Source organism: Entelurus aequoreus, linkage group LG03 (genome assembly GCF_033978785.1).
Source record: "Entelurus aequoreus isolate RoL-2023_Sb linkage group LG03, RoL_Eaeq_v1.1, whole genome shotgun sequence".
NCBI lineage: Eukaryota > Metazoa > Chordata > Actinopteri > Syngnathiformes > Syngnathidae > Entelurus > Entelurus aequoreus.
Window position 1 is genome coordinate 1,829,454 of NC_084733.1, and position 23,018 is coordinate 1,852,471.

At 39.0% G+C, this 23,018-nt stretch overlaps 2 protein-coding genes and 1 long non-coding RNA gene across 3 annotated transcripts; 2 read left to right on the forward strand and 1 right to left on the reverse strand.

Moving 5' to 3' along the window:
- Positions 1–143: 143 nt before the first annotated feature.
- On the forward strand, positions 144–7,540 carry LOC133645124 (radixin-like). The gene is made up of 5 exons (XM_062039948.1): positions 144–321; positions 382–542; positions 6,647–6,739; positions 6,821–7,015; positions 7,093–7,540. The coding sequence occupies exons 1-5, from the start codon at positions 159–161 to the stop codon at positions 7,255–7,257; spliced, it is 777 nt and encodes a 258-aa protein (XP_061895932.1). The 5' UTR covers positions 144–158; the 3' UTR covers positions 7,258–7,540.
- A 3,361-nt stretch (positions 7,541–10,901) lies between these two features.
- Positions 10,902–13,236, forward strand: LOC133645128 (uncharacterized). The gene is made up of 2 exons (XR_009824910.1): positions 10,902–10,961; positions 12,085–13,236. It is a non-coding gene; the product is annotated as an uncharacterized LOC133645128 (long non-coding RNA).
- A 5,976-nt stretch (positions 13,237–19,212) lies between these two features.
- On the reverse strand, positions 19,213–22,470 carry LOC133645131 (probable ribonuclease ZC3H12C). Its single transcript, XM_062039967.1, has 5 exons — positions 21,848–22,470; positions 21,444–21,583; positions 21,149–21,383; positions 20,757–20,863; positions 19,213–20,681 (listed from the first exon to the last, which is right to left on the reverse strand). The coding sequence occupies exons 1-5, from the start codon at positions 22,468–22,470 to the stop codon at positions 19,279–19,281; spliced, it is 2,508 nt and encodes an 835-aa protein (XP_061895951.1). The 3' UTR covers positions 19,213–19,278.
- Positions 22,471–23,018: the final 548 nt, after the last annotated feature.

The following is a 23,018-nucleotide window of genomic DNA, read 5'->3' on the forward strand; positions in this document are numbered from 1 at the left end:
CACACGGGTGGCTTTGCAGCACTTTAGTTGACTTGAAATAGCAGTCGGTGTTCTTGCCTGCCTGCTCTGCACTCTGCAGCACTTTGACAGCGTGTGTTAGGAATAGAAGTGTGTTATTATGAATAAAAGTGTGTTATTATGAAAAAAAGTGTGTTGTTATGAATAAAAGTGTGTCGTCATGTGGCTGCAGAGCTCAGCTGGAGAAGGAGAAGAAGAAGCGCGAGCAGGCTGAGAAGGAGAAGCAGCGGATGGAGCGCGAGAAGGACGAGCTGCTGGAGCGACTGCGGCGCATCGAGGAGCAGACGCGGCGGGCGCAGACAGGTGGGACGGCCGCCGCCGCCACTTCCTGTTGTTCCCGCCGTAACTGCTGCTGATGTCCAGAACTGGAGGAGCAGACCCGCAAGGCCCTGGAACTGGACCTGGAGAGGCAGCGGGCCAAGGAGGAGGCCCAGCGTCTGGAGAAGGAGAGGCAGGAGGCGGAGGAGGCCAAGGCGGCGCTCGCCAGGCAGGCTGCGGACCAGATGAAGACCCAGGAACAGCTGGTACACACACACACACACACACACACACACACACACACACACATACACACACACACACACACACACACACACATAGTGGTGAATAATAGATTATTCACAATATTACCCTTGGAGTGCAATACGTCCAACACTGATTGTCATCACTTTATCACTCCAGTACTCTTCTTTTGTTCTGTATATTGTACAGTTTTTTGTATATTGTACAGGATTGCTTATTGTTTTTATTGGATAATAGTCTGTTTATTTCAACTCTTATTTTTTATCTTTATTACTTATGTGATTTATTTTTATTCCATATTTGTTTCCACTACCGCACCTTAAATTGGAGTCCTTAATCTCGTTGTATGCAAATATAATGACAATAAAGTCTATTCTATTCTACACACACACACACACACACACACACACACACACACACACACACACACACACACACACGTCACTACAACCATGACATCATGCAAAAAGATGACTTTAATTAAAATAATGAATTGTATTTGTAAAAGCACTTTACATTGAGCAAACAACCTCAAAGTGCTACAGCGTATTAAAAAATAAAAAAGATAATAAAAATTAAAAACTAGAACAGCCTAATAGCTAGTTTCTTTTCTTTCTTTTTTTTTTTTTCTTTTTTTTTTTTTTAATTTATTTATTTATTTATTTATTTATTTTATTTTTTTAATAGCTAGTTTCTAGAATGAGTCAATACAAAATAAAACTTTTTTTTTTTTTTTAAATCAATTTCTGAAAATGATGAATTGATTTATAATCTGGAAAAAAAAGAATCGGATGTGAATTAATTTATTTTTTGTGTGTGTGTGGACCGCTAGTTTCTAGAATGGGTCAATCTGTAAAAAATAAAAATACAAATAAAAATAGAAAATTACGACAAGATTTAGAATTGTCGTTTTTTGGGGGGTTTTTGTTCATTGCTCATTTTTAGAATGGGTCAACCAAAAAAGTAATTTTTTTTTTTTTTTAATTAGAAAATGATGAATGGACTTAAAATCGCGATGAATAAGAATTTGGATTCAAATGTAAATCTTTTTTTTGTGCATCACTAGTTTCTAGAATGAGTCAATACAAAATAAAACTTTTTTTTTTAAAATCCATTTCTGAAAATGATGAATTGATTTATAATCTGGATGAATAAGAATCGGATGTGAATTTTCTTTAATTTATTTTTTTGTGGACCGCTAGTTTCTAGAATGGGCAATTTAAAAATAAAAAAAAATAAAAAAAATGTAATACATTTTTGAAAATGATGAGTTGATTTAGAACATGAGAGAAAAAAAAGAATCACAACTCAGATGTGAATTGATTTTATTTTTTTATTATTTTATGGACCTCTATTTTCTAGAATGGGGCAATCTATATTAAAAAAAAAAATTACGACAAGATTTAGAATTGGGATGAATAAGAATATTGATTCTAATATGAATCCATTTTTGGGGGGGTTTTGTTCATCGCTCATTTTTAGAATGGGTCAACCAAAAAAGTAATAATTAAAAAAAATTATGAATCAACTTAAAATCGCGATGAATAAGAATTTGGATTCAAATGTGAATCTTTTTTTTGAGTCAATAAAAAAAAAAAAAAGTTTAATCAAATTCTGAAAATGATGAATTGATTTATAATCTGGATGAATAAGAATCAAATGTGATTTTTTTTTATTTTATTTTATTTTTATTTTTTTGTGGACCGCTAGTTTTTAGAATGGGTCAATCTATAAAAAAAAATAAAAATTGAAAATTACGACAAGATTTAGAATTGTCGTTTTTTGGGGGGTTTTGTTCATCACTCATTTTTACAATGGGTCAACCAAAAAAGTAATACTTTTTTTTTTTAATTAGAAAATGATGAATGGACTTAAAATCGCGATGAATAAGAATTTGGATTCAAATGTAAATCTTTTTTTTGTGCATCACTAGTTTTTAATCAATTTCTGAAAATGATGAATTGATTTAGAATCTGGATGAATAAGAATCGGATGTGAATTTTCTTTAATTAATTTTTTTGTGGACCGCTAGTTTCTAGAATGGGCAATTTAAAAAAAAATAAAAAAAAAATAAAAAATGTAATACATTTTTGAAAATGATGAGTTGATTTTTATTATTTTATGGACCTCTATTTTCTAGAATGGGGCAATCTATATTAAAAAAAAAAATTACGACAAGATTTAGAATTGGGAAGAATAAGAATCTTGATTCTAATATGAATCCATTTTTTGGGGGGTTTTGTTCATCGCTCATTTTTAGAATGGGTCAACCAAAAAAGTAATAATTAAAAAAATGATTAATCAACTTAAAATCGCGATGAATAAGAATTTGGATTCAAATGTGAATCTTTTTTTTGAGTCAATAAAAAATAAAAATAAATGTTTAATCAATTTCTGAAAATGATGAATTGGTTTAGAATCTGGATGAATAAGAATCAGATGTGATTTTTTTTTTTTTTTTTTTTGTGGACCGCTAGTTTCTAGAATGGGTCAATCTGTAAAAAAAATAAAAATTTAAAATTACGAAAAGATTTAGAATTGGGATGAATAAGAATCTTGATTCAAATGTGAATCCGTTTTTTGGGGGGTTTTGTTCATCGCTCATTTTTAGAATGGGTCAACCAAAAAAGTAATTAAACATTTTTTGGGGGGAAAATGATGACTCGACTAAAATCACGATGAATAAGAAATTGGATTGAAATGTGAATCTTTTTTTTCACTAGTTTCTAGAATGAGTTAATACAAAATAAAACATTTTTTAATCAATTCTGGATTAGCAATTACAATCTGGATGAATAAGAATCGGATGTGAATTTTTAAAAATGTATTTCTTATTTTTTTTGTAAACCGCTAGTTTCTAGAATGGGCAATTTAAATAAAAAATGTAACACATTTTTGAAAATAAGTTGATTTAGAACATGGAAGAAAAAGAATCACAACTTAGATGTGAATTGATTTATTTTTCATTATTTTGTGGACCTCTATTTTCTAGAATGGGTCAACCAAAAAAAATGTATATATATTTGATATTTTATTTGAAATACATTTTTGAAAATAACGACTTGATTTGGTATTGAGATGAATAAGAATCTTGATTTTAATGTGAATCCATTTTTTGGGGGGTTTTGTTCATCGCTCATTTTTAGAACCAATCTGGAAGAATAAGAATCGGATGTGATTTTTTTTTTTTTTTTTTTTTTTTTTTTTGTGGACCGCTAGTTTCTAGAATGGGTCAATCTATAAAAAAATTAAGATAAAAAAAATACGACAAGATTTAGAATTGGGGTGAATAAGAATCTTCATTCTAATGTGAATTTGTTTGTTTTAATGCACTGCTCATTTCTAGAGTGAATCAGTCTGAAAAATAATATAAAAAAAAAAACCTTGAATTTTTATTTTAAATCGAGTTTTGAAAAAATGATATATAGAAATTGGACATAATTAGAGATGTCCGATAATATCAGTCTGCCGATATTATCGGCCGATGAATGCGTTAAAATGTAATATCGGAAATTATCGGTATCGGTTTTTTATTATCAGTATCTTTTTTTTATTTTTTATTTTTTTTATTTTATTTTTTAAAATTAAATCCACATAAAAAACACAAGATACACTTACAATTAGTGCACCAACCCAAAAAACCTCCCTCCCCCCATTTCTTTCTGTTATTAATATTCTGCTTCCTACATTATATATCAATATATATCAATACAGTCTGCAAGGGATACAGTCCGTAAGCACACATGATTGTGCGTGCTGCTGCTCCACTAATAGTACTAACCTTTAACACTTCATTTTACTCATTTTCATTCATTACTAGTTTCTATGTAACTGTTTTTATATTGTTGTACTTTCTTTTTTATTCAAGAAAATGTTTTTAATTTATTAATCTTATTTTATTTGATTCATTTTTTTTTAAAAGTACCTTATCTTCACCATACCTGGTTGTCCAAATTAGGCATAATAATGTGTTCATTCCACGACTGTATATATCGGTTGATATCGGTATCGGTAATTAAAGAGTTGGACAATATCGGCATATCGGATATCGGCAAAAAGCCATTATCGGACATCCCTAGACATAATTCATCCTTCAGTCTTTTTATTAATTTTTTTGGCATTGAGCACTTTGTAGCTGCTTGCCCACGAATAAAAAGTGTTATTTAAATAACAAATAACATGTCATTTAAAATTTTACTGCAAAAAGACAAATGTTACTTTGTCTTTTTTTGGTTGTTGTTGTTGTTATTGATAAAGCACTTTTGTGTTGGTGCGTAAATGAAGTTTGGTGAAATGTGCAGACAGGAAGTAGAAAAATGTGCAGACAGGAAGTAGAAAAATGTGCAGGCAGGAAGTAGAAAAATCTGCAGACAGGAAGTAGAAAAATCTGCAGGCAGGAAGTAGAAAAATGTGCAGGCAGGAAGTAGAAAAATGTGCAGGCAGGAAGTAGAAAAATGTGCAGGCAGGAAGTAGAAAAATGTGCAGGCAGGAAGTAGAAAAATGTGCAGGCAGGAAGTAGAAACATGTGCAGACAGGAAGTAGAAAAATGTGCAGGCAGGAAGTAGAAAAATGTGCAGGCAGGAAGTAGAAAAATGTGCAGGCAGGAAGTAGAAAAATGTGCAGGCAGGAAGTAGAAAAATGTGCAGGCAGGAAGTAGAAAAATGTGCAGGCAGGAAGTAGAAAAATGTACAGGCAGGAAGTAGAAAAAATGTGCAGGCAGGAAGTAGAAAAATGTGCCAACAGGAAGTAGAAAAATGTGCAGGCAGGAAGTAGAAAAATGTGCAGGCAGGAAGTAGAAAAATGTGCAGGCAGGAAGTAGAAAAATGTGCAGGCAGGAAGTAGAAAAATCTGCCAACAGGAAGTAGAAAAATGTGCGTGCAGGAAGTAGAAAAATGTGCAGGCAGGAAGTAGAAAAATGTGCAGGCAGGAAGTAGAAAAATGTGCAGGCAGGAAGTAGAAAAATGTGCGTGCAGGAAGTAGAAAAATGTGCGTGCAGGAAGTAGAAAAATGTGCAGGCAGGAAGTAGAAAAATGTGCAGGCAGGAAGTAGAAAAATGTGCAGGCAGGAAGTAGAAAAATGTGCAGACAGGAAGTAGAAAAATCTGCAAACAGGAAGTATAAAAATGTGCAGACAGGAAGTATAAAAATGTGTAGGCAGGAAGTATAAAAATGTGCAGGCAGGAAGTAGAAAAATGTGCAGGCAGGAAGTATAAAAATGTGCAGCCAGGAAGTATAAAAATGTGCAAACAGGAAGTAGAAAATGTGCAGACAGGAAGTAGAAAAATGTGCAGACAGGAAGTAGAAAAATGTGCAGACAGGAAGTAGAAAAATCTGCAAACAGGAAGTAGAAAAATCTGCCAACAGGAAGTAGAAAAATGTGCGTGCAGGAAGTAGAAAAATGTGCAGGCAGGAAGTAGAAAAATGTGCAGGCAGGAAGTAGAAAAATGTGCAGGCAGGAAGTAGAAAAATGTGCGTGCAGGAAGTAGAAAAATGTGCGTGCAGGAAGTAGAAAAATGTGCAGGCAGGAAGTAGAAAAATGTGCAGGCAGGAAGTAGAAAAATGTGCAGGCAGGAAGTAGAAAAATGTGCAGACAGGAAGTAGAAAAATCTGCAAACAGGAAGTATAAAAATGTGCAGACAGGAAGTATAAAAATGTGTAGGCAGGAAGTATAAAAATGTGCAGGCAGGAAGTAGAAAAATGTGCAGGCAGGAAGTATAAAAATGTGCAGCCAGGAAGTATAAAAATGTGCAAACAGGAAGTAGAAAATGTGCAGACAGGAAGTAGAAAAATGTGCAGACAGGAAGTAGAAAAATGTGCAGACAGGAAGTAGAAAAATCTGCAAACAGGAAGTAGAAAAATCTGCAGACAGGAAGTAGAAAAATGTGCAGACAGGAAGTAGAAAAATGTGCAGGCAGGAAGTAGAAAAATGTGCAGGCAGGAAGTAGAAAAATGTGCAGGCAGGAAGTAGAAAAATGTGCAGACAGGAAGTAGAAAAATGTGCAGACAGGAAGTAGAAAAATGTGCAGACAGGAAGTATAAAAATGTGCAGACAGGAAGTATAAAAATGTGCAGACAGGAAGTAGAAACTTGCTCCTTGTCCTGGCCAGGCTGCTGAGTTGGCAGAGTTCAGCGCCAGGATCTCCCTGCTGGAGGACGCCAAGAGGAAGAAGGAGGAGGACGCCACCCAGTGGCAGCACAAGGTAACGATGACCACTTCCTTCCTTCCGCCTCACCTTTTGTTGTCATGACCACCTGGCCCCGCCCCCCTCTTCCCGCCGCAGGCCATGGCGGCGCAGGACGACCTGGAGAGGACGCGCGAGGAGCTGAGGGCGGCCATGGCGTCCCCCGAGCAGGACCAGAGCGACGGCGAGGAGAGCGCCGAGCTGCTGAGCGAGGAGGGCGTGAGCGGCCATCGCGGCGAGGAGGAGCGCGTCACCGAGGCGCAGAAGAACGAGCGCGTCAGGAAGCAGCTGCAGGTTTGGTCCCGCCCCCGCCGCCATCTTCCCACGTGTTCCACCCCCCTCTCTCTCTCTCTCTCTCCCTCGCCCGCCAGGCGCTGAGCTCTGAGCTGGCGGAGGCGCGTGACGACAGCAAGAAGACGGCAAACGACGTCCTGCACGCGGAGAACGTGCGGGCGGGCCGAGACAAGTACAAGACGCTGCGGCAGATCCGCCAAGGCAACACCAAGCAACGCGTCGACGAGTTCGAGTCCATGTGAGGCTCCGCCCACAGGAAGGGGAAACTCTCAGGCTTCCTTCGCTTCGCCAAAAGACTTGCCAAGCTCCGCCCCCTTTACTAAAGCCCAGGAGAGGACTGACAGTGACGCAATATAATGTTGACTTCCTGATCATGTGACCAGTAAACACCCGCTAAACCACCGCCTGTCCCGCGCCTCAATCACGCTGCTAACGTTAGCTTAGCCTGTCGCTGCTCTACCAGCTGTAGTTAGTGGTGTACTTACCCTACCAGCTGTAGTTAGTGGTGTACTTACCCTACCAGCTGTAGTTAGTGGTGTACTTACCCTACCAGCTGTAGTTAGTGGTGTACTTACCCTACCAGCTGTAGTTAGTGGTGTACTTACTCTACCAGCTGTAGTTAGTGGTGTACTTACCCTACCAGCTGTAGTTAGTGGTGTACTTACTCTACCAGCTGTAGTTAGTGGTGTACTTACCCTACCAGCTGTAGTTAGTGGTGTACTTACCCTACCAGCTGTAGTTAGTGGTGTACTTACTCTACCAGCTGTAGTTAGTGGTGTACTTACCCTACCAGCTGTAGTTAGTGGTGGGCCGTCTCTGCTGGCCTAACATACCCACTAATCCTCTTCATAGGTACAGTTAGCATTTTAGCATGTTAAAATTAGCATGCTAGCTTTTTTAGCTAATTTACCAGATATACAGCTGGGATAGGCAACCCCTGCGACCCCGAGAGGGACAAGCAGTAGAAAATGCATGGATGGATGGACACCTCAGTGTCATATATGTTTTATTTCATTAATGCTAACTGAAAGAATGTTTTTTTTAGTATGCTAACTTTTTTTTGCTAATTCTGCAGATATATACGGAGCCCCTAAAGGGACATGGAGGGAAATTTTATTTTTTATAATTTTTTTCATTTTCATTTTTTTATTTTTTTTTAGACATGTATCTTGTGCGCATGAGAAACTTTTTATAAAATTAATTAAAAAATGTTTTTTTTAAGTTTTTTTTTTTTTAAATAATTTTATAAAAACTTTCTCGTGCCTAAAAAAAAAAAACAAAATAAAAAAAATTATGAAAAATAAAATTTCCCCCCATGTCCCTTTAGGGGCTCCGTAGGTACACAACTCAGTGTTATATATTTTTTTATTTCATTAATGCTAACTGAAAGAATGTTTTTTTAGTATGCTAACTTGTTTTTGCTAATTCTGCAGGTATGCACCTCAGTGACAAATGATGCTTGTTAGCATGCTAATTTTAATATACTAGATTTTTTTTCGTTTTAGCCAATTTTGTAGGTATACACCTGTCATATATGTATGTAATTGTTAGCATGCTAGCATTTTGAATTTTTTTTTTTCAGGTACACACCCCAGAATAATATATTTTGGTTCTGAACACACGTTACAGTTAGCATTTTAGCATGCTAAAGTTGTCATGCTAGGTTGTTTTTTTTTAGCTAATTTATCAGGTACACAACTCAGTGTCATATATTTGTGCATTTCATCAATGCTAACTGTAAGCACACTATTTCTAGCATGCTAATTTTGCAGGTATACACCTCAGTGACAAATGATGCCTGTTAGCATGCTAGATTTATTTGAGCTAATTTAGCATTAGTGTCAGACAGTATTTTGATATTCCATTAGTGCTAACCGTAAGAATGCTATTGTTAGCATAGTAGCGTAAGCATGCTAGTTGTTGTTGTTTTTTTAGCTCATTTTGCTCATATTTTTTCTTACTTGATGCTATTTGGCTAGTGTGCTAACTGTTAGCATTTTCAGTTTGGCTCTTCAGCGTTGACTCAGCGTTGACTCAATCTATTTTTAAAGTAAATAAACAATATTTAGAACTGGTTTTCGAAGGTTTGAACAAGAAAAAAGTGGCCCCCGCATCCTTTGAGCTTCAGTTTGGGGCCCTCAGGGGAAAAGTTTGGCTCCGCAGTCTCTGCTTTGCTGCTCTGCGCCCTCAGTCTCCACTCGGAGCGTGAGGTCATCACATTCTTGTCCTGGTGCTGAGTACTGGCCGATGCGTTCAATGTCGCTTGGTTTTCACAGCTCCCGCCTTCACCCCACACGGCCGAGGAGTCCCCGAAGTAAAGGAGGCGGAGCCAACAGGTGGACAGAAGCACTTTTTTTTATTGAGGTCACATGAACTGGCGACTCCTGGAGGTATGAGAGGTTCTTTTTCACAGTTTGGCTTTTTTCCTGAGGTCCCTGAAGGCATCGTAGGAAGGAAGTAACGCCCATGTTTGGCATTTCGGATGCAATGCTCACATATTTTGGTTTGTTCTTGGAACCGAAGTTTGAGTTGAAGGGCAGGAAAACACTTGAAGACAATAAGAATAATTCACATTTAATCAATATGTCATCGTTGTTTGAACTACATTATTTTGAGGCTTTCTAGTTGCCTTTATAGTCCAAGGTGGTGTTTATCATTAATAACTGGCGGGAGGAGCGATGGTGTTAACTACATTACACGTCTATATTGAAGACTTGCATGTGCTCTTGTTTGTGTGAGCCAGTTTGGTTAGATTTTCACATTGTGGATTATTTTGAGGCTTTCTAGTTGCCTTTATAGTCCAAGGTGGTGTTTATCATTAATAACTGGCGGGAGGAGTGATGGTCTTAACTACGTAACGTGTCTATGTTGAAGACTTGCATGTGCTCTTGTGTGTGTGAGGCAGTTCACGTAGATTTTCACTTTGTGGACTATTTTGAGGCTTTCTAGTTGTCTTTATTGTGCAAAGTGGTGCTTATCATTAATAACTGGCGGGGGAGCAATGGCTATAATTGAATAAGATGTCAACATTGTGCACGAACTTGTGCATAAACTTTGCCTTTTTGGATTATTTTAAGTCATTCTGTTAAATTTTGTTCTGCAAGGTGGCCATCATAAATAGACTAATAACTGGTGGGAGGAGCAGTGTCATTTATTGTGTGGAATGTCAACAATGTGCTTATGAGTGAGTTTTTACGTTTTGGATTAGTTTGAGTCACTCTGTTTTATTTTGCAAGTTGGCCATTGTGAAAACATGAATAACTGGTGGGCGGAGCAATGGCATTTTCAATAATCTATAATCCTCTATTTTTTTATAATTGAAGGTGGCCATTGTTAATACATCAATAACTGGTGGGAGGAGCAGTGGCATTAGTTGTATGGCATGTCAACATTGTGTCTGAGCTTTGACTTTTTGGATTATTTTGAGTCATTTTGTTTATTTGTATTTTGCAAAATGGCCATCATTAATACATCAACAACTGGTGGGAGGAGCAATGAGTTTGATTGAATGACGCGTCAACATCGTGCTTGTGGGTGAGTTTTTACATCTTGGATTATTTTGAGTCATTCTGCTTTTTTTTTTAAATGAAAGGTGGCCATCATTAATACATCAATAACTGGTGGGAGGAGCAATGACTTTAATTGAACGACACGTCAACGTAGTGCTTGTGGGTGAGTCTTTACATTTTGGATTATTTTGAGTCATAATGTTTATTTTAACAATGAAAGGTGGCCATCATTAATACATCAATAACTGGTGGGAGGAGCAATGACTTTAATTGAATAACACGTCAACATCGTGCTTGTGGGTGAGTTTTTACATCTTGGATTATTTTGAGTCATTCTGCTTTTTTTAAAAATGAAAGGTGGCCATCATTAATACATCAATAACTGGTGGGAGGAGCAATGACTTTAATTGAGTGACACGTCAACATCGTGCTTGAGGGTGAGTTTTTACATTTTGGATTATTTTGAGTCATTCGGCTTATTTTAATAATGAAAGGTGGCAATCATTAATACATTAGCAACCAGTGGAAGGAGCAATAGCACTAATTGAAAAACAGGTCGCCATCGTGATGTTTGCCTTTTTAGATTATTTTGAGTCATTCTGCCTATTCTAATAATGAAAGGTGGCCATCATTAATACATTAATAACTGGTGGGAGGAGCAATGACTTTAATTGAGTGACATGTCAACGTTCTGCTTGTGGGTGAGTTTTTACATTTTGGATTATTTTGATTCATAATGTTTATTTTAACAATTAAAGGTGGCCATCATTAGTACATCAATAACTGGTGGGCGGAGCAATGACTTTAATTGAATGACACGTCAACATCATGCTTGAGAGTGAGTTTTTCCATTTTGGATTATTTTGAGTCATTCCGCTTATTTTAATAATGAAAGGTGGCAATCATTAATACATTAACAACCAGTGGAAGGAGCAATAGCATTGACTGGAAAACCCCGTCGCCATCGTGCACGTGCTTGTGGGTGAGGTTTGCCTTTTTGGATTATCTTGAGTCATTCTGCCTATTCTAATAATGAAAGGTGGCCATCATTAATACATAAAATAACTGGTGGGAGGAGCAATGACTTTAATTGAGTGACATGTCAACGTTCTGCTTGTGGGTGAGTTTTTACATTTAGGATTATTTTGAGTCATTCTGCTTATTTTAATAATGAAAGGTGGCCATCATTAACACATTAACAACCAGTGGAAGGAGCAATAGCGCTAATTGGAAAAGTGGTGGGAGGAGCAATTACTTTATTGTATGATGCGTCAACGTCACGCTTGTGGGTGAGGTTTGCCTTTTTGGATTATTTTGAGTCATTCTGCCTATTCTAATAATGAAAGGTGGCCATCATTAATAACTGGTGGGAGGAGCAATGACTTTAATTGAGTGACATGTCAACGTTCTGCTTGTGGGGGAGTTTTTACATTTTGGATTATTTTGAGTCATTCTGCTTATTTTAATAATGAAAGGTGGCCATCATTAGTACATGAAGGGAGGACTAATGGCGTCAACATCCTGCTTGTACATTTTGAATCTTTATTTTTCTGATCCAAGGTGGCCGTCATGAATAGACTAACAACTGGCGAGAGGAGCGATGACGTCATGTCAACATTGTGTGTGGCGTTTTGGATGATTTCAAGTGTGTCCATTTCATTGCGCAAGGTGGCTGTTATCACGACCAACTTGCGGGAGGACCGATGGCAAATAATGGGTCCTCTTAGCAGCGACAGAGTGGATGTCAATAATATCATCATCACTTGGCGAGGTGACTTCCAAAAAGTGCGTACTGTCCCTTTAAGAAGCGCCACACCCGGTAACACCTTTGTCACCATGGCAACACACAACTCTTGTAAATAGCACTTGGTCAACACACAAATGTTGTCACAATTTGTATCAATGACAAAGTTTCCAGCGACTGAAGACGAAAGTTGTTGACGTTGGAAGAAGAGCGCTCTGAAGATACTGATAAAGCTCCTTCAAGATACTGATAAAGCTCCTTCAAGATACTGATAAAGCTCCTTCAAGATACTGATAAAGCTCCTTCAAGATACTGATAAAGCTCCTTCAAGATACTGATAAAGCTCCTTCAAGATACTGATAAAGCTCGTTGAAGAGCAGTCAACCTGATAAATACTCTTCATGGATGTCATCTTTTCAAAATGTGTTGATGCTACAGATTGAAACATCTAAACATTCTTTTCACGTGACATACCCTCAATTCCGGACTATAAGCCGCAACTTTTTTTCCCTACGCTTTGAACCCTGCAGCTTATAAAACAGTGCGGCTAATTCATGGATTTTTCTTGGCTGACGGCCATAATGCATGTCGTTTTTTGTTTTTTTAAACGAGCAAATACACCGAGAAGGTGTTTTATTGTTTGTGCTATGGCGCCATCTTTTGGACGAGTCCGCAGCGTTTCTACTCGTGCGGATTCTTCATTCATCGCCCCCAAGCGACGTTTGTAAGTTGTACAATTTAACTAAAACTATTCTTACTTATTAAACCATCCCACGTGTGATGTCTGTCGGAGTGTTTTCATGCATATTTGCACGTGCTATCGTCACGTCATCAAGCTAGCGTCGTTAGCATCAGCTAATGTGCTAACACGTTAACGGGTGTCTGTGTTAGTATTATTAACTTACAACAGGATTCTTCTTGTATGGTTTCACTTTCACAAATCCCTCAGTAAATTCACCAAAATGTCACTGTGGAGTTATTGAGTCTGTTTAGCTGATTGCTGAGTCCATGATTATGACTTCTGTTTTGTTCGATCGGCCGTTTTACTGCCATGTTACAGCCAATTAAGGTATGTAAATAAACATTTACGGAATATTTCTGTGTAAATAAGTCATTTCACAAGGTATATATCTGCGGTGTGGCTAATAAATGGGATAAAAATTTCTTCTGAAAATCAGTGGGTGTGGCTTACATACCAGTATGCTTTGTAGTCTGGAAAGTACGGTAATATTCCACTAAATGGGAAAAAAAAAAAAAAAAAGTTATTTTGTAGACTAACAGATACTACATGGCTTCGTTTGGAAACAGAAATATTCTGTAAATGTTTATTTACATACCTTAATTGTTTCCAAACGAAGCCATGTAGTATCTGTTAGTCTACAAAATAAAATAAAAATTTTTTTTTTTCCCATTTAGTGGAATATTACCGTATTTTCCAGACCACAAAGCATACTGGTATGTAAGCCACACCCACTGAATTTCAGAAGGAATTTTTATCCCATTTATTAGCCACACTGCAGATATATACCTTGTGAAATGAGTTATTTACATAGAAATATTCTGTAAATGTTTATTTACATACCTTAATTATGTAAATAAGTCATTTCACAAGGTATATATCTGCGGTGTGGCTAATAAATGGGATAAAAATTCCTTCTGAAATTTAGTGGGTGCGGCTTACATACCAGTATGCTTTGTAGTCTGGAAAATACGGTAATATTCCACTAAATGGGAAAAAAAACCATGTTATTTTGTAGACTAACAGATGCTACATGGCTTCGTTTGGAAACAATTAAGGTATGTAAATAAACATTTACAGAATATGTCTGTGTAAATAAGTCATTTCACAAGTTATATATCTGCGACTTATAGTCCGGTGTGGCTAGTAAATGGGATAAAAATTCCTTCTGAAATTCAGTGGGTGCGGCTTACATACCAGTATGCTTTGTGGTCTGGGAAATACGGTAATATTCCACTAAATGGGGGAAAAAACATGTTATTTTGTAGACTAACAGATGCTACATGGCTTCGTTTGGAAACAGAAATATTCTGTAAATGTTTATTTACATACCTTAATTGTTTCCAAACAAAGCCATGTAGTATCTGTTAGTCTACAAAATAACATTTTTTATTTTTTTTCCTATTTAGTGGAATATTACCGTATTTTCCAGACTACAAAGCATACTGGTATGTAAGCCGCACCCACTGAATTTCAGAAGGAATTTTTATCCCATTTATTAGCCACACTGCAGATATATACCTTGTGAAATGACTTATTTACATAGAAATATTCTGTAAATGTTTATTTACATACCTTAATTATGTAAATAAGTCATTTCACAAGGTATATATCTGCAGTGTGGCTAATAAATGGGATAAAAATTCCTTCTGAAATTTAGTGGGTGCGGCTTACATACCAGTATGCTTTCTAGCCTGGAAAATACGGTAATATTCCACTAAATGGGGAAAAAAAACACATGTTATTTTGTAGACTAACAGATGCTACATGGCTTCGTTTGGAAACGATTAAGGTATGTAAATAAACATTTACAGAATATGTCTGTGTAAATAAGTCATTTCACAAGTTATATATCTGCGACTTATAGTCCGGTGTGGCTAGTAAATGGGATAAAAATTCCTTCTGAAATTTAGTGGGTGCGGCTTACATACCAGTATGCTTTGTAGTCTGGAAAATACAGTAATATTCCATTAAATGGGAAAAAACAAACATGTTATTTTGTAGACTAACAGATACTACATGGCTTCGTTTGGAAACAGAAATATTCTGTAAATGTTTATTTACATACCTTAATTGTTTCCAAACGAAGCCATGTAGTATCTGTTAGTCTACAAAATAACATTTTTAATTTTTTTTCCCATTTAGTGGAATATTACCGTATTTTCCAGACTACAAAGCATACTGGTATGTAAGCCGCACCCACTAAATTTCAGAAGGAATTTTTATCCCATTTATAAGCCACACCGCAGATATATACCTTGTGAAATGACTTATTTACATAGAAATATTCTGTAAATGTTTATTTACATACCTTAAATAAGTCATTTCACAAGGTATATATCTACGGTGTGGCTAATAAATGGGATAAAAATTCCTTCTGAAATTTAGTGGGTGTGGCTTACATACCAGTATGCTTTGTAGTCTGGAAAATACGGTAATATTCCACTAAATGGGGAAAAAAAACATGTTATTTTGTAGACTAACAGATACTACATGGCTTCGTTTGGAAACAGAAATATTCTGTAAATGTTTATTTACATACCTTAATTTTTTCCAAACAAAGCCATGTAGTATCTGTTAGTCTACAAAATAACATTTTTTCCCCCCCATTTAGTGGAATATTACCGTATTTTCCAGACCACAAAGCATACTGGTATGTAAGCCACACCCACTAAATTTCAGAAGGAATTTTTATCCCATTTATTAGCCACACCGCAGATATATACCTTGTGAAATGACTTATTTACATAGAAATATTCTGTAAATGTTTATTTACATACCTTAATTATGTAAAGAACTCATTTCACAAGGTATATATCTGCGGTGTGGCTAATAAATGGGATAAAAATTCCTTCTGAAATTTAGTGGGTGCGGCTTACATACCAGTATGTTTTGTAGTCTGGAAAATACGGTAATATTCCACTAAATGGGAAAAAAAATATAATGTTATTTTGCAGACTAACAGATACTACATGGCTTCGTTTGGAAACAATTAAGGTATGTAAAAAAACATTTACGGAATATGTCAAGGTATATATCTGCGGCTTATAGTCTGGTGCGGTTAATATATGGGATAAAAATTCCTTCTGAAATTTAGTGGGTGCGGTTTACATACCAGTATGCTTTGTAGTCTGGAAAATACGGTAATATTCCACTAAATGGGGGAAAAAACATGTTATTTTGTAGACTAACAGATGCTACATGGCTTCGTTTGGAAACAATTAAGGTATGTAAATAAACATTTACAGAATATGTCTGTGTAAATAAGTCATTTCACAAGTTATATATCTGCGACTTATAGTCCAGTGTGGCTAGTAAATGGGATAAAAATTCCTTCTGAAATTTAGTGGGTGCGGCTTACATACCAGTATGCGTTGTAGTCTGGAAAATACGGTAATATTCCAGTAAATGGGGGGAAAAACAAACATGTTATTTCGTAGACTAACAGATACTACATGGCTTCGTTTGGAAAGAGAAATATTCTGTAAATGTTTATTTACACATGTAGTATCTGTTAGTCTACAAAATAACATTTTTAATTTTTTTTCCCCATTTAGTGGAATATTACCGTGTTTTCCAGACTACAAAGCATACTGGTATGTAAGCCGCACCCACTGAATTTCAGAAGGAATTTTTATCCCATTTATTAGCCACACCGCAGATATATACCTTGTGAAATGACTTATTGACATAGAAATATTCTGTAAATGTTTATTTACATACCTTAATTATGTAAATAAGTCATTTCACAAGGTATATATCTGCAGTGTGGCTAATATATGGGATAAAAATTCCTTCTGAAATTTAGTGGGTGCGGCTTACATACCAGTATGCTTTGTAGTCTGGAAAATACGGTAATATTCCACTAAATGGGAGGGAAAAAAATGTTATTTTGTAGACTAACAGATGCTACATGGCTTTGTTTGGAAAAAATTAAGGTATGTAAATAAACATTTACAGAATATGTCTGTGTAAATAAGTCATTTCACAAGTTATATATCTGCCACTTATAGTCCGGTGTGGCTAATAAATGGGATAAAAATTCCTTCTGAAATTTAGTGGGTGCGGCTTACATACCAGTATGCTTTCTAGTCTGGAAGATACGGTAATATTCCTCTAAATGGGAAAAAAAAACAAAAAAAAAAAACATGTTATTTCATAGACTAACAGATACTACATGGCTTCATTTGGAAACAATTAAGGCATGTAAATAAACATTTATAGAATATGTCTGTGTAAATAAGTCATTTCACAAGGTATATATCTGCCACTTATTGTCCGGTGCGGCTAATATATGGAAAACTGTTTTTTTCTAAAAAATGTTGTGGGTGTGGCTTATATAGCGGTGCGCTTTATGGTCCGGAAAATAGGGTATGTTGTACCGTATATCGGATCTTTTTCCACTGAAAAATGAAAGCATTAGGGCTCCTCACCCTTTAGCGACCGTTAAAGGTCCCAAAAGGGTCTCAGTCATTAAAGTGTTAAAAAATAAGCAATATATTATTATTATTATTATTATTATTTCCTTCCACACTTAAATATTCATGGATCAACTTCAGATTCATCTGTTGACATCATTTTTATTTTTCTCAATATTTTATGCCCTTTTCTTTCGCCCACGGAAAACCTCGCAAAAGCACAACATTTGCAACATTTCCCCTAAAACATGTTAAGTCATTGACTCCCTAAGTAGGTCAACAAACTCCAAACAGACTGAAAGTGTTCAAAATAAATAAATCATATATTGTGTTTAACTTTCAACACTTAAATCTGCAGGTCAGCGGTTGTCACACCTTTTTCTCCGAGTAGCACCTAAGAAAAAAAGGTGTCTCCCCAAGTAGCACCATAATGTGCAACATTGCAACACAGTAGCGTACTAGGCCTAAGTATGCATTAAACACAATGCAATTTTTTTTTTTTTTTTTTTTTTTTTTTTTTACCAGTATATTTAGTATTTTTGGCCACTGTAACATTACACACAGTTTGAACAGTAACACTGTGTTTGAATATAGGAAAAATCAAGAGATTCTTTGGCGTGCCACTAGATGGAGCCACTACATCCATTTCAGATCTGTCCAAAGTTGTTGGTGTTTTTTGAGCAATGACCGTTTTAAAGTAAAAATAGTGTTTTTTTAAATAGGCCTTTAAAAATAATTAAGTATAGACCAAATGTCATTATTTAATATTTTAAAAAATACATTCTGGACTGAGGTTTATTTTGTATTTAATTTTTGTTGGACTACCTATTTTTTTAAAAATATTATTTACATTTGTTTAAAATGTATGTGTTCATGTTCAACTTAAAAGCTTTTAAAAGATGCAAAATAACCCTCATCACTGAACAATGATGTCATTAAACAAACGATGATGCAAGTCCCAGGAAATGAAGTCCGAAGTCGGGAGTTTTTCTTTTGGCACCGACTGTCTTCACTTTGGGATGAAAAAGAAGATTATGTTGTCAAGAAGCTGGAAAAGGTCAGAGGTAGGCTTCACGCACGTCTTAAATACCCTGATATGATTGCCAAAAAAAAAAGAACGGAAAAAGTGCCTAAATCATATGAATATAAATAACTTAAAATACAAGAAATAAATAGATATATTTTCGAATGCACCGTTACCCTTGAAAGCCTCGTCACCACCCCCAAACACTCCGGTCTTAAGTGCTGAAGTAGCATATTTTTGGACCGGTACGTCAGTTTGGGGATGTACTTTGACAGGAAACACTTGGAAGGACGCTTCCACCTTTTACAAACAAAACAGACCCAGGCCTAAAAGCAGACCAAAAAGGGACCCGGCTGACCTGAAAAACTGATTCTTCTTTTTGGGTTCACATTGCGATTTCAAAGAGGAGTCACTTCTCTTTCTAATCCACTTCATTAGGCACTAGAGTGGCCAAGGCAAGGCACCGTGAACCCGGATCGCGGTAGGAAGGGGGTTCATGTGGCACCGTTCGAGGCGGCTGGGGGCGGGCGCACTATCCGCTGTAGCCGCCAGATGGCAGTAAAGTGTTGAAGCACTTCAAATGGGACAAAAAGATCAAACCCCTCTCTTCCTCTGGCGAGATCCACTCAGGTATAAGACCACATGAATCCCTTCCCTACAGTCGGGCTTCAACCGAACCAAATCCAGTTTTAATCGTGCGCAGTGTTCTCGTGTGCACAAATAAGGGACCAAGTGTGGAACCACCCGAAGGCACCTTGGAGTCTTCAGTCGGATGTTGCTCATCTGGTCTCAGGCCTTCAGACACGACCTGGATCCTTACAAAGAGCATTCAAGAACTCGCCTGTGCTTTCTCCATCAATATGGCAGCGGCAAGCTCCTGAGCGTCCATCAGGTGAGGGTTCCGAGTCATCACCGTCCTCACCAAGTCGGCTGGGAAGATGCCGCAGAGGTTAAGAAACACCCTCTGCCTTCGGTCCTGGTACTGACCCATAAAGGAGGGCTCACGTTGCAGGATGGCGGACGGGAGGGGCGGTTTCGCCGCGATGTGCGGCAGTGAGGAATGTCTGCTCCAAGGAGAAGACCAGACGTTCTCAGGAACATCAGGAAGGTTCTGGAGGGGAAACAGATCATAACAAGGTCTTGGGGGCTGCTGGTAGTGCTGGTCCCAGTTCACTTGATGATGTTGCTGTTGTCGTAGCTCGGAATAATTCCGCCTGGGAAGAAAAGCGGACCTTTCGTACATTCTGGATTCCTGTAGCCGATCTTCTTGCCAAAGAGAACTTGTCAGATCACAGCCCAGAAGGGATCCCTGAGTGCTGGCTGTTTGAAGTGGACGTAGCGTAGGACTAAAACGGTCACCTGGATGTTGGCTCAGCAACGAATGCTGAAAATGGGTGGGTAAAATGGGAGCAGATGCAGATTGGAAGGGATGTAGTGGACTACGTGAGGGAGGTTTGTCCGCGTCAAAATCTGGTCTTCTTCTACCGGTGTGCTGGCTCAGACCCGGAGGACTACGACCAACAGGTCGGACGTACTGGTTGGAGCAGCGATGAGGGGTGTGGGGAAGGCAGAGTTGGCGGTGGTGATGGTGGCATGTAGGCCTGTCGTCGAACACAGGGTCAGGAGAGAAGGTTTCACAGCTGACATTGCCGTCACTCCTGCAGTCAGAGGGAAGATACCGTGCTCGAAGATCAGCTGGGAAGATGCGCTCTGGACTCTCTGGAGCAGGGAGTCTGATGATAGAAGAGGCCTTCACCAGGGAGCTGTAGCCCAACACTGGAGACTCGGATCGATAGTAACTTTCAGTAGTTCTCGGCCTTGTGGATCCACTGAATCCACCATCAGACGCTAGATGGTATTCCCGTCTATCCATGTTGCCTGAGAAAGAAGGCTTCCCTTCCAAGGGTTGCCCAAAGATGCTTCTACTACAGCTAGTGCTTCCCCTGCATGCTTCTACTTTGGACTGCACTCGAAGCTGGTCGTCCAGGAGATCTGTGAGGGAACTCCGAGGGCTGAACTGTTTCTTTAGGCTTACCCGGCAGGACTCAGACAGATCCTCTGCCTGGCCTGGCGTTAGGTTCTTGGCCATCAGGGTGTCTTCCATCTGGCCTTTAGACACCGCTGAGGATATTCTGGCGCTGGCACGGAGCTCGTCCGCTACAGAACGCTGAGGCTGGCTGCCCCGTTCAGGGTGGTAGAACTTGCACTTGTGGCCATACGTACACTTCTTGCCTAAGAAAGGAACAGATTAGTGCACTTAGTACTGGATGAACATTTCTTGACTCTACAGGAATCCATATTTTTTACCGTAAGGACATGGCTGCTTCCTGTGTTCTGGAATAATGGGTCTCTTCCTGAGAAAGTTCTCCAAGCTGGGGCCATAGCGTCCAAGTGGGTCATCTGGGGGCATGAATCTAAATACACATTCGGTAGATCAAGAAGATTAATAAAATCATTCACCCTCCTTTGGGAGTCTTACAAGGGCATAAAATACTTTAGCACATCAGACCATCAGAACGTAAACGACTAGGTGACCAATTTGGAATTCAACCTAAAGGAAAACCTGTTGGTCCCTCTAAGTGGATTTTCTGACTTATTTGGCTTTTGGTTGTGTTCACCCTCTTACAGGTTGTTCAGACCAAGATGTGTTAGGGTTCTGAGGGACTACTGTGGTTCTTTTCTTGTGTTGGGCTGCTTACTTGTCATTGACAAAGGAGTACATTAGCAGCCGCTCGTCGATGAACTTCTTCCACTCCGGTTTCTCGTTGGCCAGATCGCGATAGTTGTCATTGGACACGATGATGCCATCGGACTCATAGGCCAGCTTGACGATGAAGCGGTCATCGTAACAGACCACCCGGCGTCCTTGCACGCGGCGAGACGGCGTGAAGACCAGGATCTTGTCCTTTTCCAGTTGCCGTAGGACTTCCTGGTCTGTGAAAATTGTTTGGATAAATCTCTTGACATTTGTCTGAAAGATCCGTGTGTGGTTACCTGTGATGAGAGCGTCCGGACGCGATTGCTCCTTCCTCCAGGCGGGGACAAAAACGGTGATGTCATGGTGACCTTGTTCCAGAAACCAATCAACAGCCAGTTGGATGCCTTGACAGGAGAAGACTTCCTTATTTCCATGACTGAAAGAGAAGAAGGGACAAAGGTGTAGATGAAAGTAACATTTACTAGTCTTTGACGTGCTCACATGCTGGTCTTCAACTCTGATATAAAACTAACGCCTGACTGAACCGATTAGGAGTCTTGCAGGCCTAAGATTTTTAAAAGTGACTAAAGATGTCTGCTGAACACCTCAACAGATACTCCAAACTCAGGGACTTTTAAAGTCCTGTTCTGTTGTATGTGATGGACTTGGTTCATTTTCAAGTAAATTCTAAATTTCTTACCTCATTGCCACGTTGCTCCCATCCACCACAACGGGCCGAAGGTTGTCTTTGTCCTCCAGTTGTTTGGAGGAGCACAGCAGCCTGCAGGAGTCCGTTGAAGGTGAGGAGTATGTCAGAGAGGAAGAAGGAGCCTGTGTACCTCCACCTCCAGGCTGCTCCACATCAGCTTTGGTCCCCAGTTTGACCAGTTCTCCCAGGATATCGTTGATGAGTGCTGCCGGGCCCAGTTTGTGCAGCACCAGCAGCACCAGTTCTTCAGAGTAGCCCAGCTTCAGAGCGAAATCCACTTTGCTGCGACAGTCTGTGGCGGCCTGAATATTAGGGGATATTTCCACCAATTGGTTTGGTACCGGGTCCAGCCCGGCGGGGGAGTCACTGTTTGGGGCCTGGATACGTTCATCTTCACTGTCTCCGCCCTCCTCGGAGAAGCTGCTGCTGAAGCTAACGCTGCTGCTATCCAGACTGCTGGTGCTGTCGCTGAGGGCGCCGGAGTCCACAGTCGCGACATTCCCGGCATCTTTTGCGGCACCCAGACCTTCTGGCCGCTCAGCGCCTTCCACGTGGAGGTAGTCCAGATCCAGCCCCGGGCCTGTCCCATCCTCCGGATGGTCCCTCAGGCCCATGAAGCTGTCTCACTCATCCAGACCTACGCCCTCTCGGACCTCCAGGGCACCCGAGCCACCTTACGGGTTGTCAATCGGAAGACTTGATTTCATCCGCTTGTTTGGTGCCTGAGTTTAACTCTCACCTAGAAGACAGAAGAAGCTCTTTATTGTCAGTGCGCAAGTACAACGACATTCCATTTTCAGCACCGTTCAAGAGTAGAAATACTCCGTACAGGATAACAGAACAGGAACCCTGATAGGTCGCCACTCACAGCACCCCGTAAAAGGTGGGGAAAGGAGAGAATGAGTGAAAATAAGTCGATGTGAGACCAGGCTCCTGGGTCACGAAAAAAAACTAGATAAACACTTAGACACATGTTACGACACAGAAACCACGAGACTTGCAACAAGAGGGGAGAAGAAGGGGCGCGTGCCTCCGGTGGTAGTTGCATCTCTTCTGCAGCCGTCCATCGCCCCTAAGAAAGTAGGGGTTGGGGATATGTGTGCCCCTGGTCCAGGGTTAGTGTGTTGTTGGGTCTGTAGGTCTGGACTTGCAGAACAAGACT